The sequence below is a fragment of the Equus asinus genome, chromosome 3 (assembly GCF_041296235.1).
Source record: "Equus asinus isolate D_3611 breed Donkey chromosome 3, EquAss-T2T_v2, whole genome shotgun sequence".
Taxonomy (NCBI): Eukaryota; Metazoa; Chordata; class Mammalia; order Perissodactyla; family Equidae; genus Equus; species Equus asinus.
Genome location: NC_091792.1, coordinates 107,128,624 through 107,149,134, shown reverse-complemented (window position 1 = coordinate 107,149,134; position 20,511 = coordinate 107,128,624). Strand labels below are relative to the sequence as shown.

At 35.4% G+C, this 20,511-nt stretch overlaps 1 protein-coding gene across 1 annotated transcript in view; it reads right to left on the bottom strand.

Annotated features, from left to right (window-relative positions):
- CSN2 (casein beta) overlaps positions 1 to 7,641 on the bottom strand; it is a 32,562-nt gene extending 24,921 nt beyond the window's left edge. Inside the window, exons 1-4 of the mRNA XM_070506545.1 lie at positions 7,591 to 7,641; positions 6,673 to 6,717; positions 5,165 to 5,209; positions 3,286 to 3,813 (exon numbers count right to left, since the gene is read on the bottom strand). Of these exons, the coding sequence (XP_070362646.1) occupies positions 3,286 to 3,813; positions 5,165 to 5,209; positions 6,673 to 6,717; positions 7,591 to 7,641 (669 nt within the window). The remainder of the gene's footprint in view (positions 1 to 3,285; positions 3,814 to 5,164; positions 5,210 to 6,672; positions 6,718 to 7,590) is intronic.
- Positions 7,642 to 20,511: the final 12,870 nt, after the last annotated feature.

Genomic DNA, 20,511 nt, shown 5'->3' with positions numbered 1-20,511 from the left:
TCAGGAAAGAAGTAAGTTTGGAGATATACATTTAGAAGTTCTCAGCCTATGAATGGACTTAAAGCCATGGAACTAAACAATATCAGCCAGAGCAAGGCTAACTCCTAGGGTACTCCAACCTTTAAAGGTTTGGAAAAGGAAATGCCAGAAGGGAGACTACAAAGAAGCGGCTAGTGAGTTAAGAGAGAAACCAAGGGATTAACAAGTCTAGGATTTCAAATGCAGAGAAGCATGATATTTCAAAAAAGAAGAGATGATCAACTCTACCAAATAGCACTGAGAGGCTGGGTACAATGAACACAGATTAACAAGATGAAAGTTGTTGGTAACCTTGAAAAAAAGTGTTTCCATAGGAACAAAAGCTTGATGGGAGCAGGTTAATAGCATATGAGATAATGGAAACAGCAGTATGGATACTTCTATGAGAGTTGCCATAAAGTAACCTAAAGACCTAGATGGGGTTTGGAAGTATACTGTTAAGGTTGGAATTTTTTCTTTAAAGATGGGAGAGATTATAGCATAAGTTTGGCTTGCACTTCATCTTGAAGTGAAGAAAACATTGAAGATGCAGGAAAGATGGAATAGTTGCTAAAAATGAGTCATTATGTAAACTCAAGGGGATGGAATCAAGTCTACAAGTGTGGGAGTTGGAGAGGGACAACAAAACACAATAAAAGTTTCTCCACAGTCAGAGACAATGGATACCAGAACTTCATATAAGTCTTACTGTCTTGGGCACTACCATCTAAAACCACGTAACCCAGTTCATTCTGATTGTGATACTGGCTATTTCTGCTCTGGGATAAGTGGAGTCAACAAAGTGGAGCAACAGGGAACATTTATCATGTACTGCAGAGTGCATTAATCACATGAAAACTTCAATAAAACCCTTTGAATTGACTGTAAATGTGGAAACTGAAGTTCTGAAAGATTGAGCAACTTTCACAGCACCACTTAGCTACCATGTTGCAGAGCTGTGAATCAGATATCACACTGGAAGCTTTTCTTTCTAGGGCAACCATAAAATTTAACGTTCAATTCTAGGTACTTTTGAGAGTGAAAGGCACATATGTAATAGTTTAATTGGAAGAATAGGTGTAAACCAAGATTTTCTAGAGCAAACTCAGTGTATGATCACTTTATCTTTTCCTCCACTTTTTGATATCCTTTCATATTCAATTCAAAGCACTCTATTCAATTTCATTTTTCTCACGACTATTTTTAGTACAACATCTTAAATTGACATTAGAGAGGCCAATTAGGTTTGAAAAATTATAATAAAGACAGGAAAACTTAAATATGCTTAAAGGATTAATTTATTGAAATGACTGGTTAGGAAATAGATTCTTAAAAAATAATAAGAACAATTCTAGAAATTATTTTTATATATATTTTTTGATATGTTTATGGTTTTTCCAAATCAAAATTGAAATTCTATAGTATTAGTTGAATTAAAATTTGGAAAATGTTGAGTTTATGAGTCAAATTCAAATTAAGATGAATGCTGTATAATACATAAAATAAATAAAGGAATACATTTTCATTTTTGCATGTAGATTAATTTAAAAATTATTAATTTTTGGTAAGTGACACACAGATTGGAAAGATGCCACATTTCCAGTCGCAGTCAATTCTGTGAAATAGAGAAAAAATATAGAATTAGTTACGTTATATAATATAACTGTTTTTCTCTCCTCATTTGTAATTTTGGTGTGACTAATTCCTATGAGAAATTTTATTACAAATGCACCAATTTTTGCCCTAACTTGGAGGCATGATAAAGTTCCTCTAGGATCAAATATAAGCTCACATAGAATTGTTTTGGGGAAACGTCTAGTCTATCATGAGCACAAAGGGATTTGCAAGAATACCAAAGCTATATTCTCTCCCATTTTTAACCCTCACATGTGAACTAATTAATTTTATTTTGACTAGTAAATTAAAAGACAATATGTAAATTTTAAATGAGATAAAAACAATCGAAGTTTATAAAGCCTAAGTTAGAAAAGAGAATGCAAGCTGATCTTTAGATATTAAAAGATCAAACATAATTACTTAAAAGTAGAAGAAACTATTTTCAGTTTTTCCAAAAAAGAGGCTACTCAAGCATAAGCACTTGAAAGTGCTTAGAGGTACTTGAAAGTAAACCAATCAAATCTGTCAATAGCACATAATTAAAATTTAAAATTATTTGAAATACAAGAGATACATAATTTCAGGTCAGTAAATAACAGTCAACTGTAGAGATGTGCACAGCACATTGATAATTAATAAGTAAGCTGGGATACTGATGGAGTTTGCCACTACCTTGGGCTTATCCAAGAGAATGAAATGTGAAAAGGTATTAACCACAAAAATGATCAGTTTAACCTCTCAACTCCCAAAGCTTACCAAACATGAGGACAAAACATTAACTTTGAAATTTTCTTAGACCTTAAAAATAAAAAAAAATACAAAATAAATAAATACGCGTTTCACTTTTTGGCAAGAGCACTCTCCCAAAGAATTCTATGATCAATGAAATAAGCATCTCAATCATTTGCCCTCATATGTGCATGTGTCAAAAAGAAGATGTGAGGGGCCGGCCCAATGGTGCAGCGGTTAAGTGTGCACATTCCACTTGGTCGGCCCTGGGTACCCTGGTTCAGATCCCAGGTGCGGACATGGCACCGTGGGGCAAGCCATGCTATCGCAGGCGTCCCACATATAAAGTAGAGGAAGACGGGTACAGATGTTAGCTCAGGGCCAGTCTTCCTCAGCTAAAAGCGGAGGATTGGTAGCACATGTTAGGGCAGGGCTAATCTTCCTCAAAAAAAACCAAGAAGATGTGAATACGGCGTGTGGGGAATAGAAGTACACAAGGAAAACTTCAAAACTGTAGAAAATAATAAACCTTCCTTATTTCAAGCCCAATTAGATTATTAAATTTAATTCTGGCTTTAGTAAGCCTTAATCCTCTTTATCTAAATTCTCAACAGACCTATTAAATCAGAATTTCAGAAATCATTTCTTCCCAATGCTCAGTTTCCTCTACACAGAAAATCAGAACAATTATATCAGAATCTCTGTGCGTAGTCTTTGACATTGGGATTTTGAAAAAAAAATCAAAGTTCTCCAGCTTATTCTATTGTGTAGCTAATTGTTGAGAATCACTGATCTAAACTATGTGCATTTTGGATCTACTCACTATTCATTTGCTCTTTTATTCTAGAACTATTATTTACTTATTCTAACATAATGTACACATCTTGAGCAAAATAGCAGAGTTAGTAAATTTGGACTTACAATAACGGGGTTGTGCACTGGGACAATTGGTTGAGTGGCAGGGTCGAACTCCCCAGTGAGGCCAAGTTGAGGGTCCTGGTACAGCAGAAAAGCTTGGACAGGTGTATCTCTCTGAGGGTAGGGCACCACAGGCTGAGGGAAAGGTGCGACTTTGGACTGAGGAGGAGACAGCACAGGCTGAGAAGGAAGCATCAGAGTCTGAAGAAGAGACTGGGGGACCTGGTGCATGAAAGGCTGGATCAGATGCACAGGAAGGCGCAGATTTTCACCATTAGTGGGATTCAAGATTTGGCGTTCAGAAAAGGGCACTATTGGAGATTTGAGGAAGGGCATCACTTTGCGCTTAGGAAGGAGGGTCTCCTTAGCTTGGGAGACTTCCATTATTTCAGGCTGAAGGAAAGGCACTATAGGAGGCTGAGCCAGAGGCAGGATGTTTTGTGGAACGACAGCGTAAGGGACTGGCTCAGCATAAGGATAGACTACAGGCTGTGGCTGGACAAAGCGGCTGATTTTATCCTGGTGTTCAACCTGGAAAAAAGGAAAAAGAATCTTTGAGTCCATGATTTAGCTATAATTGTCATTCATGATGAATTAACTTCCCCTCTTCTGAACAATCATAATTGAGTGAAAAGAGAGAAAGATAATCTTTTACTTATCTTGCTTAAGGAATTATTTTGGGTCATGTGAAGGCTACTAAGTAAAATGCTCATGGATGGATTTCTCCTTAACCCACTCCCTTCATAGGTGAATCCACAGACCAAACTGAAATCAATGTTTGGGCATTTCAAGACTTGTTACACCTTTTCCTGAGTTGCCTGCATAGCTATACTATCGTCTTCTAGAAGGCATGGATTTTCACCATAACGTGTTGATAATACACCAAACCATTTTTATATAATGAAGGGAAATCTGTTTAAAAGGACTTAGAGGGATAACGCCAAGGTTCATTTTCATTTTAATGAAAAATAAGTCTGAATTTGTGGTTTAATTCAAGAAGTTACTTAACCCCGGCCAACTTCTATTACTACTTCCCTTGGAAGAGGTAGTTATTTTGAGTCTTTCAAGAGGTATCAATTTGTAAGTTCATTTGGACTTAGAAAATATTTGATGTAGGTACCAAACAATTCGACTTCATTGATAAAACAGAGAAGCTGAAATATTCAAGTTAGATAAGTATTTTATCACAAGTAATTTAATTAAATAAGCAATTTTATGTTGTCCAAGAATATCCTTATTTTTAAACAAGCTCTGCTACTTAATAACTCTGTGATATTGTCACACAACTGTATATTCAATTGTTTTGTACCTCATGTCTCTCATCTGTGTAATGGAAATACTTTTAAGAACTTCGTTATTCATAAATGTTGATAGAAATCCTACAAAATGTTAATGTGAAATCTTTGAGTATTCACTGTGCGTCAGCTCATTAATCCTATGTGGGTTATGAATATTTTCCATTTACAGATGAAGAAATTGAAATACACAGAGACTTGGGGCAAGGTTACACAGCTGATAAATTATCAAATTCGGATTTGTGCCATTTACTTCTCTATTGTCTTTCATTGGCATATCCATCTTGAGAATAAGAGGAACCTAGTCCACAACTTAGAAATGTTTCTATTAATGTTTATTGAAAACAGGTATACCATTGGTAAAATGAATAAATCAACAGTTATTGTTAGGTATTTATTCTATAATCTGGAAGTTGATTATGAGGTTAAAAAATGCGTTTATGTCAAAAACATATTTTTATATATATAAATAATTTCTTACACTGTCATCTATGTTATTACCATTCTTCAGACTGAACGTATACATATATTTTTCTGTGTTATATTTCATAATAATTTTAGAAATGTACTCATCATGAACAAATTACCTCTCTTTGCTGCTGTCCCTCATGTTTAAACTTCTGAACTTTCTCCTAAAGAAAAAATCACATATAAAGAAATGTTATCATCTGTAAAATTTAAATGTAGGAAACTTTGAAAATACGTACTCTTAATACAAAGATTTTACCTTGTTGATGTGTGTAATTGATTCCTTCAGAAAAGTAAAAATAAAATGAGGTTTAGTTTTAATGAACAATTCTTTCCTTTTTTTTCCCTAAAGATTGGCACCTGAGCTAACATCTGTTGCCAGTCTTCTTTTTTTCTTCCTTCTTCTTCTCCCCAAATCCCCCCAGTACATGGTTGTATATTCTAGTTGTAGGTCCTTCTGGTTCTGCTATGTGGGATGCTGCCTCAGCATGGCTTGATGAGCTGTGTGATGTCTGCACTCAGGCTCGAATTGGTGAAACCCTGGGCCTCCAAAGCCGCCGAGAGTGCGAACTTCACCTCTTGTCCCCTGGCCGGCCCCTTAATGAACAATTCTTATTTGTCAATTCTTATTTAACAGTTCTTATTAAATGAAGGCATTTAATGTGTTAATGCGGACACCTTGTTTGATAACATCATTAAAAATTCAGGATAATTGCTGAAACTAATAGGTACTGTATAAGCCTCTTGTATAAAAGAAACACAGATAAATGCAGTCAAGAGAGAGAAGACAACTGGTAAACATAATACAAAAAGGAGCATTTAATAGATGTTAATTTCTCTCTATTACCATACTCCCTTCCTATGACAACAAATGATCTCTAATATCCCATCTGATTCTAAGAGAATAATATTCATTGATAATACCTTATAATAACCCTTGATACATCCTTTTAATAATTCTCAATTTGCTTGTTACATTTAAAATTCAAATGAATTATAAGAAAAAAATACCTCTCCTAAGAATCTGATTACCTTTGTGAAGAGACAAGGTATACTAACGTACCATTTAACTAACAGGTGATGACAGATCCAAAAAGAATGATGAAGGGTAAATATCTACCTGACTCTCCAGGCAGATTTAGGACTACTCTGTTTCACTGCCTGTTATTTACCACAGTGACTATTGTAATTGCAAAACGCACTATTTGCATGTCTACCCACCCACTACTTTGCAAGCTCTATACTATGGGCATCTCTCTTTTCAGCTTGTACCACAGCTCCTAGTCAACGTCTGATGTACAGAAGGCACTTATTAAACGTCAAAACAACGAATGAGGTCAGTGCAGAGAGAGCTCAAGAGAGAAAACAGAACTGTACAGTTCATTTTAAAAAAAGAGGGCACAGTGACACAATTTCAAGTCACAAGCCAACTTAGAAAGTGCTAGAATACTGAATCCTCTAGACATTTGTTCTGTCTTTAAACAGATATAATGGCAGTTTACATCGGAATTTATGTCAGGACATAGCTGCATGGGCATCACTGCCCTAATGTAACACAATAGAAAGACAGCACAGCATTTTACTCTTCCAAAACTAAGAAATTGCCTCCAAATAAACACGATCTTACCTCACTGCTTGAATCTGGTTCATTGCTTGAAAGGCTTTCTACAGTCTGTAAAGGAAAAACGAAAAAGAAAAAGTCAACAACCACCTTCTCCTAGGTCATTGGAGAATGTTACTATTTTATGGCTGGAAAATTTTCTCTGAATAAAAATATCTTACCTCACTGGATACATTGAGCTCTTCCTTCTATAAAGAACAAAAATATCATTTTAGTTTCTATAGCTAGTTCTTTATGAAATGTTTTTCCTACTTAATTTTCATTTTCTTTATGCACAACTCTCACAAACTTCAGAAAAATATGTCTTTTGAGAGATTTGAAAGGTAAGTGTTTTTATGTTTTTTATATTTAGTAAATTTTTATAGATATGTTTTTGTTTTACCTGCATGAAGAACAGTTTTTGATGGGTAACAGAAAAGAGGATATTTTAATTTGCATTAAACACTTTTATTGCATGTGAATATGTTTATGATTATGATGACTGCCTCATACTCCACCCTCTGGATGTCTTGGGATAGACACAGGTAGAATATGGCCCAGTGCCCTAGGGTAAAAGATACATATATTTCATCATTGGAATAAGATGTATTTATCTAGGTTGCACATGAATGCAACTGTATTTGAGCAACATTACTCTTTTTTGTGGTTTTCATAATTTGTCTTCTTGTTTTGTCTGCTGCTTATTGGTTTATTTACTTTGCCCTTAGGGACTAGTGGCACAGTGGTGTAGAAAGCATTTGACCCAGGTTTGTGGCCCCACAAAGCACTGTTGAAGCAGAGGGTGAATGTAAATTATTTTCTTAGCAGTCAGAAAAAATTCTGTTGAAATTTTGCTTTATTTGTACATTTAAAATGTTGGTGATTTTATCCTCTACACATAGGCAGATAGTGCACCATGTCTTAATTAGTTAGAGATTTTCTTACCTCCCTTGCAAGAGCAAGAGCCACCAGGCAGGCAAGGATGAGGATCTTCATGGCTGAGTCCTGTGAATGCGGAAATGAGAGAATGGTAATATATTAGTCAATCTATTTTCTTATTTAGGTAAGGTCTCTTTACTTTCCTTTTAAAGAAACCAAAGAAAACATATAACAAAAATATCTGTGTTTTAGAAAAAAGTACTAGCAGAAGTTTTATCATACAAACAAATTTAGAATCTACTATGACTCTTTACCCTTACATGTGAATTTTATACTTCTTTGCCAGTCATTCAGATTTTTTCAGGTGTCAGCTCTACCCTACCTCACTCTGTTTCATCTCATTCACAGTCCTATAGGGTTTTTTTTTTTTGAAAGACAGAAAAAACATAAATATTTGCAGAAAATTTATTAATTGATTTATTTTCTCAAAAATACTTATTTAGCACCTTTTATTGCCAGGCACTGTTTATATGGTGGGATTACAGCAGTTAATAAAATATTAAGGTCTCAACCCTGATGGAGTCTCAGTTGTTTTGGAAGAAAACTGATCAAAAAAGATCTATACAAAAAGAAGATCTTATTTTATTTTTGTCTTACCGTTACTAAACTAAATGATTTCTATGAATATTTGGTTTAATCATATCTCCTTATTTCCAATAAGACTGAGATTTTCATTTGAGCATTCCCTTTGTTTGTTCCGCTAATCCAGATGTTGTCTGGGACTGGTTGGTTTGTTTCTTCCCATTTCTACCCACTCCTTGATCTTCATCCCCACACACCTAATGATGTCTCTTCTCATTTGTGCCACATAACTTTAGAGATCATAAACTATGCTTCATTTTTTCTCTCTGACCTCTTGGTGACTTACCAAAGGGTCAGGTTCTGGCAGCATAACATAAAATATACGTTAACACTTTTGACCAAAATGTGCTAAATGCTTGATTTTGTTGCATTTCTTTAATTTCTTGTAAAAAATAACAATATCCCTTGACATATCATCTTCAAGCCCAGATTTTTTAACTAAATTTCTGAACTAAAAACGTTTCAGGAAAAAAGTCCCTAATTCATCTGCAAAATGTCCTTTCCAATATTTAAAAGCTCTTTATTAAGGAAAAAATTTTTTTCTCGATTTTTCTGATGGGTGCTATATAATTCTTTATTAATTTTACTTCATGTAAGGCCTCCATAAGTTTCCAAATAATTTTTTATTGTCAGTACTCAAAAAAAAGAAGATAGTGCTCTATTATAGATCATTACATATAGGGAAGATGGCATTGAATTTTCTTTATTTTATAATTAGTATTTTATATATCAATTTTTAAGCCAGAACTTCATTATTAACTAATATATTCTAAGTTACTCTTCCTTTAAATCTTCTCTTTCCTTTTTCTACCCAGGTCGTCTCTATTTCATCTAGAATTTTTTTACAGAACAAAACAGTTTCTTTTTAACTTAATTCTATATTTCAGGTGTATATTTTAATATTATTTTGAAATATTATAAACTAAATGATGAAGTGGGAAGTTGGATGTTCTAAACAAGTTTGCCAAATCCACTCTTCTTCTGAACAAGTCACTTGTAAACATTGCAAGTAGCACATGTTCCCATACAACTGCTGCAATTTCTTGACTCAATATGTTCCCTCCACAGACTACCTGTTGGATAAAGCTTTCCCATAGTTATTCATATTGCCAAACAATAATTTAAATATATTTTATTTTATGGCTGTGGTATGTTTAATCAAATTAGAAGAGATTTAATTCAAGAAAGAGATCTTTTAATATAGCCTGTTAATTAGCCTTGTACTAAAAAAATAGTAATCATTGTTACGACATTTTCTTAAACTCATAAAACTATTTAGTCGTTATAATTTCTACCAGTCTTTATAGGTACTTCTATTTTTTTTAACCTAAGTGTTGAAAATAGTGTCAACACTACCATAAATACCCTTATATCAAAGACTATATTTTAAGCAATTATTTTCTTCATATATCTCAACCTAGTTTGATATGAAGGTGAAGAGGGGATATGTCAAATTTATAGCTGAAATTCTTACCTTTTTTCCAAGGTGGAGGACAAGAAGTGAAGGAGTAGGTAAGTGGATGATGGTTTGGTCTGCCTTTGTGGCTGTTTATATACTATATTTCATGGGATGCTAATTTTGTGGTTTGAAATAAAATCAATGGTGAGTTTCAATTCCAGGAAGTCTGTATAATTAGAAAATGATTTCTATCTATTATCTGTCCCCAGAAATTCTGGGGAACATTTTAACAAGGCAGCAATTCACAAGCTAATACAAGAAATTTGTCCAGGAAATGTGATTGCCTAGTAATTAAAGACAATGACTGAAGGACAGTGAGACTCTGGCCCAGTCCCCAAGTTATTGTGGACACAATTAGGTCTCTTTAGCACTTGGTGGGTCTTCAAGATTTCAATTGTGGGACAATTACATATGAGCACCAGAGATTCACAGGGCCTTCACAAAGGCCGCATTTTCATGCTAACCTGAGCAGTTGATACTATTTTGCACTACAATGGAGAAACTGACAAGATAACAATTCCATGTGCTTAGTCAGGTAAGGCAAACTGCTTAGTTCCCAGGGCCATTTGATTTAAGACAAATAAATCATTCACTTCAAACCAGTATTTTGTACACAAGAAGAATAAACCTTCCTCTGCAATGAAACATCTCAGAAAAGTAACCTGGTAGGCTGGTAGAGGCAAAATCCTTGGTAAATCTGTTATAGAGGTTTTGCAGAATGTCATGGAGTATATTAACCTGATAAATATTGATTAGCTTCTATTTCAGGCATAATAATTATAACAGTCTTTTTTTAATTTAGTATCAACCCTATGCCAGGCACTGCGCACTTTACAGACAGTATTTTGTATAATCTTCACAAAAATGTCATGAGGTACCTCTCCTCTCCATATTTTGTTTGAAGAAATTGAGACATCAAAAGGTTATGTAACTTGCTTAAAACCATATTGTTTGTTAATAGCAAAATTCCTTTTAAAACCAGACTACATATGTGTTTCTATTTGATCATATGCAGCGCCTAAGTTTTAACCCTCTGAGATTTTGTTATAAAATTTAGCTAGCAATGTAGCATTTGGCCTTAAATATGCAGAATTTAACTATGCCTGGATTAGAGGACTGGGGTATTGGTGTTGAGTATGGACAGGGTCAGCTGGTGATAAAGGAGCTGCTATTTTAGTTGGACTTTAAAAGAATGAGTAGAATTTTTAGGGACAATTAACTAGGAATGAAGTATTTTGGCTGAAGGAAATACAGGAGCTCAAAGAACAAAATACCAAGTTTGATAGGTTCTGTATTTTAGGATACATAGAGGGTATAGAGCCAGCCTTCAGGGACTAGTGGCTAAGTTTCAGCACTCACTGCCACAATGTAGGTTCATTTCCTGGTCAGGGAACCCTACCACCCATCTGTCACTTGTCATATTGTGGCAGCTGCATGTTGCTGTGATGGTGAAAGCTATGCCACTGGTATTTCAAATATCAGCAGGGTCATCCATGGTGGATAGATTTCAGCAGAGCTTCCAGATGAAGAAAGAGTAGGAAGAATGGCCTGGCCTCCCACTTCCAAAAAACTGGCCATGGAAACTTTATGAATAGCAGCAGCCTTGCCTGATATAGTGCTGGAAGGTGAGAGGATGGCCTAAAATGGTTGGGCAGGTTCTCCTAGGGTCACTAGGAGTCAGAATCCACTTGAGGGAATGAACAGAAACAAAGCTGGTTTAGGGTATGAGTTATCACTGCAGAGGTTTGATGGAGTAAGATCATAGATGCCTTTAAATTTCAATTATGTAGTGTGACATAATTCACTGGAAATAAGGGAAGATATTAGAAATTTTAAAGAAGGAGGGATTGTGAAATTCTTTGTATTTTATGACTTGATGACAATATCTCAGGTAACATAGTAAAAGAAGCTGTTACATCATGTTAATATGGTAATTTAAGACAGTTACAGGATTCAGCGCAGGCCACCCCAAGATGTGCCACTCTGGTATGCAGATTGTTTTGAGCTGAAGACAATAAAGGCTCAGACTCAGCAAGAACGTTCGACCATTCCCCTCTAGCTGCCTAAAAGAAATTTAAAATAAAGGCCTGTCCCCAGGACAGATCATCACTATAGATAACTTTGGGTTCAGTAGACTGGTAGGATCCTTGCTAAGCCCACTCTTATCAAAGTTCTATTTACCAAACATCTGCCTTTCCATTTCCATGTGGGTTGCCTTCCTCCCGTTTGAAGACTCAAACCACTGCCCCAAAGGTCCTCCTTGTCTGTAGCTGAAGATACTTAGACAGGCAGCCTCAGCCAGTTGGCTGAGTTACTCAGTTTTTCTGGGTCTCTCCCATGTATACATATTATAAAGCTTTGTTTAATTTTCTCCTGTTATTCTGTCTTATGTGAATTTAATTCATTGTCCAGCCAGAAGGACCCAGAGTGGGTACAGGAAATGTCTTCCTCCCCTACAACACACATTATGATGACCTCAACTAGGAAGAGGATGCTGAGCTTCTCAGTCATTGAAAGGCAGACTTGTCATTAAAACATGAGAAACACAAGAAATCAGGGAAATGAATAAATAGAATATGCCTGGGTGATTGAAAAGTTAGCCATGCTATTGCAGGGGACTGGAATTGGCCACCTCAAGATACATCTCTTTGGCATGAGGCTTATTTTGGGCTGCTCACTTTTAAAAACTGCAGACATGAGAGAAACTCTGAAAAGTAGAAGTTACCCTTTGTTAAGAGACATTTACATTTGTAAAGGAAATCTCCATCTGTAAAGGTGTGACCCTCTCTGTACCAGGGAGAAGGGGGAATGCCTTATCTCTAGAAACTCTTATCAGTGTGGAAGGCAAGGACTTAAATCTGCATAATACCCTTACTCTTGTTTACTGTACTTTTCTAGTAACCTCCCATAACTGACTTCCTCCACCCCCAAAATCCTCCTCTGTCTTTAGCTGTGGATGGTATTTAAGGTGAGAGCTTCCACCATTTTGGCGAGTTGCTCAGTTTTTTTGGGTCTCTCCCATGTGTACATGTTATAATGCTTTGTTGGATTTTCTCCTGTTATTCTGTCTCATGTGAATTTAATTCATTGTCTAGCTAGAAGGACCCAGAGTGGGTAGAGGAAATGTCTTCCTCCCCTACATTATAAACCAAGATAAGAAACCAAGCTGAAATTAGAAAAGAATTCAAGTATCCCCTATTTTTCAGGGGCTGGTAAAGCAAAAGGAACTAGGAAAAATACAGAGTATCAAGGAGAAGAGAATAGAGGGTCATGGGAGCCATGGGAAGAAATAATTAGAAGAAGCAAGTGGAATCAAAAGCATAAATGCTACAGAAACTTGGATTAAGATGGAAACAGGGAGGAGATTTTTGAGCATAGGGATTCATTATCACTGAGATGCAGTCCAAGTGGTTAAGAAGTAAGTAATGTGTGAGGAACTGGAAGCAACACCACTCATTTGAGATTTTAGAAGAGGAGGTAAGGAAACCTACGGAATGGTGTCTATGACTACAGGGACAACCAGAATCACAGGAAGGTATTTTTAGAATAGAGATTTGCAGCTTAAAAGTAAAAGGCCAGTGGTGAGAAAGAGCTGAAACACACCAAAGGTGTGGGAATAAATTGATGGAGCAAGTTCCAGTAGGATCAGAATCACAGCCAAAAGAAGTAGACCTATAAAAATTGCACCAGTTTTCCTGAGGCAGGAGAAAAGGAAGAGAAGATAAGTAAATATGAAACATACTTTGAAATATAAGGTAGAGAAGCTGAAATTAAGTGGTCTTAATTTTCCAGTGAGGTGGAGGATGGGGTTCTCAACTGACAGTAAGGAAAGTGGTTAGGAGTTTGGGAGATTTAAAAGAGAGGAAAATTTTGGTTAATGTGAAAATAAAAATGAATAAAAGATCCACAGCAGTAAGTAATACCTAGATGAGATTAGACATTAGATTGTTTTCTTTACTCAAGTAAATACATGTCAAGATGGTGCAGTCTAATATCAAAAGGTCAAGAGAATTGCTGAGGTGAGGAGAGGGTATTGAATGTATTTGTACTGATATGACTAACAATGAAGTATTGATTGAGCTAGGAAGAAAAAGAAGCCAGTGGTTGAGTAGTCAACCAGCACACTAGAAAGAGCTTGAATGACTAGAGATAAAAAAAGGCAAAGACCAGGCCTTATGAAAGTGAATCAGTCTTCAAGGTTCTTTGCTTCTTTGTTGACTGGTGTTCACAAATGTAACTGACTGATTGTATTTGGCACTACTCATTTTTGTAATGCTCTTTTCTTCTATTCACTGCCTGAAATGGGTATATGAGGACTTAGGCACAGATAGATGTCCTTCTAAAGAAAGCAAGTAGAGTATTGGCATAATTAATAATTTTCTTTCATGACATAAACTTGCATTCATATCTTGCGTGTATGAGGGAGTGGATTGCTTCTGATTTTCATATATGTTTGCTTAGAGAACCTAAGTCAATGTCTACTATGTACTTGAATTACTCAGTTAATATTCATTCTAAGACTATGTTCATATTGAGCCAGAAGGAAGCCATGAATAGAAATTGTGAAATGACCCCAATGTCAAAAGTCCAATTAAAAAAGCCCTTGGCTGCCCAGTGTGCCCTTATGTATTAGCTCTCAGCTGCCAAGGCCATAGGCAAAAAAGTATGGTTTCTAAGAAAAGGAATTCAAAAGCAAGCATGCCCTACCCATTCAATATTTCCTTTTTCTTTTCTCAGCAAGATGTTCTAGATATTGTGCAATAAATATGGCATTTCCTTGTGACTTTCTTTCACCAATTTTGAGTTATGTTAATCAGTACAGTTATGGACTCAATTGAGCCAGAAAAGTAATCAAACCTGGATCAAGAAAATCACTAACAACCTACTAGAGAAAGAGTCTTGTCCGGGGGAAAATTGAAAAGCCAGAGATTTAAGATCACACAGGCGTCACTAGCCAGGTAAGCATCAGAACACAATGATAAGTAAAGAGCAAAGTGCCATGTGAGCAACCCAAGCTTTCCTAATGCATACCTTATGAATTGCCATTTTCATAAAGTAAAATGACAATTTCATCCCTTGAAATTTTATAAGACAATCCTGGGGGAGGAGAAAGATATAATCAAAAAAGATGTAGGACTTGGACTATTTGTCATAAACAGAATTTATTCAGTCAAAGCTCTTTCCCATATTGGGTGATGGACATGAAATAGGCAAGCATGAGATTTGGGAGAAGCAAAAAGGTGAAGCCATGTAAATAACACCCTCAAGAAAGAAAGCAGATAGAAAGGCAGGATAAAGAGTACAATAAAGGGACCAAACAATGTTCAGAAAATAAGAATTGGAAGAGACTCTAGATCTCATCCATATGCTTTAAAGATCTTTTAGAGATGAAGTCCTGAGAATTTGCAATATTTGCTTAGGATGCTACAGCTATTTATAAATGGAGCTTGTACTAAAAAACCTCTATTTCCTGAGTAATATTTAAGGCATTGTTTAACAACTTTCAAAACATGGGGGTAAATAGGAAAATAAAATAAACAAATAGTGTAGATTTGTATAATGATCCAGGTTTATGAAGAATATAACATATCATTGATTAACTCTGACAAATTATTAAAGATAAATATCTTAGCCTTATTCGTATAGATGGAGTATTTTAATTCTCACAACAAGATTATTCAAATATAATAAAATAACATCTTATTTATCTGAAATGTATTTGTTAAAATTAATTTGTAAAGTTAATCAAGAATCATAGATTAAGAAAAATGTTCTCTAAGCAGAAGGCCATCATGGAGCCATAAAGGTGCTGATTCATAGGACAGATTCTTAATCGTAATTACTCCTATTTTACATAGAATCATAAAATTTCACTCAACTTCAAGATGCATTTGTTAATTAACACACTCTACGATAGACCAAGGTTTCTCAACCTTTGTACTATGGACGTGTGGGGCAGGGCAATTTTCTGTTGTAGTGGCTGTCCTGTGTATTGTAGTATGTTTAGCAGCGTCCCTGACCTCTACCTATAAAATGCCAATAACACCAACCACTCAGCTATTAGAACCAAAAATGTCTCAAGAAATTCTCAAATGTCCCCTGAGGTGGGCAAAATCATCCCAGATTTAGCACCATGCTGCTACATGATACAAAAGGTCACACAATGATACAGAGATGAAGATGACATGGTTCATGCTAATGAGCAGATCACAAATGTGGAAGGACAAATAGACTTTGTCATGTAAGTAGCTTCATCATTCCATAATCTTATTTTCATCCTTCCTACTCTCCTATACCATTTCCTATCCACTGAATAAACCCTTTTTAATATCTGAAGTAAAAAGTTGATTCCATCGGAACCTAGGATCTTCCAATGAACCTAACAATTTTTCAGCGCCCCTTAAACTCCTTATGTCTACGTGTTCTTTTCCCATTTCGAACTTCATGGTAATCATATTGTCACACCTTTACATATATACTCAAATTGTGTACTTGTCTCTGATTTTACTATACTAGCTTAACTAAATCATCTGCCAAGTTAAAGCAAATTCTACTTTCTGCCTCTGTGAATATAGCTTAGAAAAAATACTTAACCATGACAATTGTTCTCAGTTTAAAATGAAGCCTAGCAGTCATATTCTATACTTATTCCCATTTTTCTAGACCATTATTTAATACTCAAAGCAGCAATACCACTTCTCCATCTTCATATTCAACAGCAGATGACTTTGCTTCCTATTTTACTGAGAAAATAGAAACAATCAGAAAAGAGATTTTAGAAGTTTGCCTCACCTCATGACTCCCCCATCTATTTATTTTCCCATAGTCTTTGTCTCTTACTCTGCAGGAGTTATTCCTGCTCTCAGCAAAGCCAAACACTACACTTGTGCTTTAGAAACCATCGCCTCCTGCCAACTCAAGGAAATTGCACGGCATCACCATTTTCCCTTCCTTAACACATCCTTCTCGTCAACCTTCTGTAATTTCTCCCATCTTAAAAAGCATACTCCTTTGATCCCATTCTCTTGGTGACACTACTCCATTTCTCTCCTACTGTTTGCAGGGGTAGGAGAAATAACTTTATCAAAAGGTATCCATAGTTGATATCCCCAGTTTCTCTTCTCTTGTTTTTTTTTCGTGTAACAACTCTTAGCAAGGTCAAAATTGACATTTGTTTTTCTAAATCAAATAGACATTTCTAAGTCTTCCTCTCACTTGTGTTAACAGAAACATTTAACATTTGTGACACTTTCTTTGTTTGACCCCCTGCTGCTACCCTCTCTTCATTCTTCTATCTTTTTGGTCAGTTTTTCTCAGACTCACTGATAGTTCCTCCTCATTTACAGGACATAGGATGGAAAAGTGTCCTAAGGATCAGTTCTTGGGCTTCTCTTTTCTTTCTATTCTCACTTCTCTGTTGAACTTAATCCAGGCTCATGTTTTTAATTATCATCAACTTATGTCTGTCAAATTTAGCTGCAAGCAAAACCTCTCCCCTAAATTTCAGGCTTGCATATCCAACAGTTTAATCACCTATCTCCTTGAATGTCTTAACAGAAAATGTCCAAGTTAACATATCTAAACCCGAGCTCTTGATCTTCTGCAAAAAACTTTCTGCTCTTATAAGCTTTCCATTACAATTGACTTTCCATCATCATTCCTCAGGCCAAAAACTATGTAGTCATCCTTGACTCGTCTCCTTTTTTCTCACACCCCACATCTAATCCATTAGCAGATCCCTTTGGCTCTATTTTCAAACAATATCCAGAATCTGACACTTTCACTAGCTTATTGCTACATCTATAGTTCAGGCCACCATTATATTTTCCTTGGATTCTGGCAGTAGCCCTCTTAACTGATTTCACTGCTTCTTCCCTTCAAGCTATTTGTAAATGAAAAGTCAGAGGGACACTCTTAAATGCAATTCATGGTTTCTCACTCCGTTACATACAATCTTCCACTGGTTTCCTGTCACTCCCAGATTAAAACCCAAAGCCATTAAAATAACCTAAAATACCTTACTTCCTCAGGCTCCTTGATGCTTCTCTGACTGCATGTTCTAAACTCTCCATCTTGTTCTTGCTCTTATCCTGCTGGGCTCTTTGCTATTCTTTGAGCACACAAAGTCAGCTGCCACCTGAGAGCTTTCCACTTGCTGCTTCCTCAGTCTGGAATTTTCTCCTTAGATAAACACAGGAACCACTCTCCTCTCTTCTCCTCCTTAAGTCTTTGCTCACTTTTTTCTTGAGGCTTTTCCTGGCCGAATTATCCAACACTCCTCCTGACATTTCCTACCCCACTTTCTTTACCTAATTTTCTTCTTAGCATATATTATCATCTAAATACCATACACTTTACACTTTTAAATTCTGATTTTTTTGCTACCTATCTCCAATTATTTGTGTTTCTAGAACCCTGCACACTTTTAAATCTGTATCCCTTAAAAAGAATGTTAGTTTCGTGAGGGCTATATGCCAAGAGTCTAGTATAATGCCTCTAGTTTAGTTTAAATTGTTTTTGTAATAAATTTATGTATGTTTATTTAAATATTTTAAATAACTGTTGAATGAGTGAATGAATGAATAAATCTATGTTATTAACTAAAATATAGCATCAATGTAAATACTCTGTTAATGAACACATCAAACAAGCAATTACTATACCTATCCGAGGCTTGGAAGATATTTTCACAGAAATGTTCAAATTTCAACTCTGTCTTTTAAAATATATAGGAGTTTGTTAGAGAATGTGAAGGGAGGGCATTCTCTGTCAGAGGTCTATAGGAAAGTCATAAAGACGTAAAATTATGTTTTCAGGAAATGGAGGAGGCATAAGGAGAGGTAAGAGGTGAGGCTAGATATATCTTCCAGGAAAGATATGAAATAGCCTTGAATGCTCTGTTAATACCGTGGATATTATTCAGTATATTATATGAGGCCATAAAAATATTTTTTTGCAGTGAAATGACTTCTCACATCTGTTTTTGCAATATACTTCTGAGAATAATATGGATAATGACCTAGAAAAATGTCAGGTTAGAAGTAGAAAGACCAATTAGGAAACAAACTACAATTATTCAATAAAATGATAGTGACATGAATGAGGCGAATGTCAGGTGAATGAAGAAGTTATGGAACAGAATCCACAAATATGTGTCTTTTTGGTTGTTTGTTTTCCTACATATTTCAAGGTAAAAGGTAGGAGAAAAGTGATGATGTAGCTCAAGGAATTGAGAATTATGAGGTAGTATTTGCAGAACGTAGGCTCAGAGAAAACTGATGGCCTGTCTAAGCTAAAGGAAGACCGGTGGAAATCAAGTAAAGATGTAGAGAGAAAAGGGGAAAAATAGGATAATGGGCTTAGAGGAGGCATTAAGGGAAGACCTACCCAAGACAAATGATTGATTCAGAGCTTCTCCGGAGAGTTAGAGGAATGAAAAAGCATGGGTATCAAGCTCCAGGCCGGTTGATGGGGATGCACAAATGACAAAGATAGATTTCTTGCCCTCAGGAGACAACGTTTTATAATAGATTCATACAAAACAATATGACTGATAGGCAGTCATAAAAATCGATGGGCACAACAATGTGGTTGAAAAGACATACAAATCAGAAACAGTAAAAAAATAGCAATTTTAGGAAACCAATCCTATGTGACAAACCACTTTAAATTAGTCAATGACTGTAAATAAAATATGCAATAATTGACCTTCCTTAAAACTACTTTTAAGCCATCATTTTAAGAATATTTTCTTTAGTATTTCAGAGTTTAGTAATGTGTGGTAAATTTTAAAATTCTTTCTCTACAAGATGGTTAGTGATTTTTTTAACATCTTTATGCTTAAAAGTTAATTTTTAGGCTAAAGAGAACACCAGCTGTCCAAAATGACCCATTCCCCAGAATACAGAGAACACAAACATTGAGCATAAAACAATATGTAATAATAGTTACATCTTAGAATTCAGATGGGTTAGTGGTATTTTAAACCACAGAGTTACCATATCATGGAGAAACAACGTTTAAATAGTGCTGAGATAACCCATCTCAGAGCATCACTCCCTGGATTTCTTGTCTTCCTTTTAGGAAAGAAGGTAATATTTTCATATATGTTTTGTCTTGTGCATTCTTACCTATGAAAAATATATGTACAACCAAATAATATTTAGCCAAAAGATACAAATAGTATTTTTAAAGACACTAAAATAAAGATATTTTTGAGAATGTTTCTACTAATTAGCACAAGACTTATTTATCATTCTTTATCAGGTTTTTCTTGATAGAATTGACATATAGAAACGAAACAGTTTATTATGTTGGTTTTATTTTATTATTACATGCCAAGATCTTACTTTTTAATGGGAGGACATTCAAAATGAAGATTTTAGAAATTCAGGAAACTCTTCATCCGTAAAATAGTGATTTTTTTATCATGTCTTCATATATTTCATTTCCCTTTACTCATTATCTGTGAAAAAGATACACAAATGCAAAAAAATATAATTTGAAAGGAGGAAATGCATTACTGATTTTCTCTATCTACGTTCACAGGACTAAGTAAACATGAAATTCCTTTTCCTTGCCTGCCTTCTGGCTGTTGCAGATGCTAAACATGCAAGTATAATGGGACTTTTAACCATCTCCATCCTTATTCAAAGAGAAAATCTCAGGACATTTTACTATGTGCAGAGGATAGGGGGTGAACAACACTGATTATGTTCAAACTCTGTGGCTCTGAGCTATTGAACAGCAATTACAGACAGCACTAACCCTTTCTTCTCCAGAATGTGAAAGTGCTATAATATCACAGAGGTTTTGAGATGCCCTCACTGTTGTATTGGAGTTGCGGTTCTAACTAGATATGGAAAAGCAGGCATTATACCCTATGT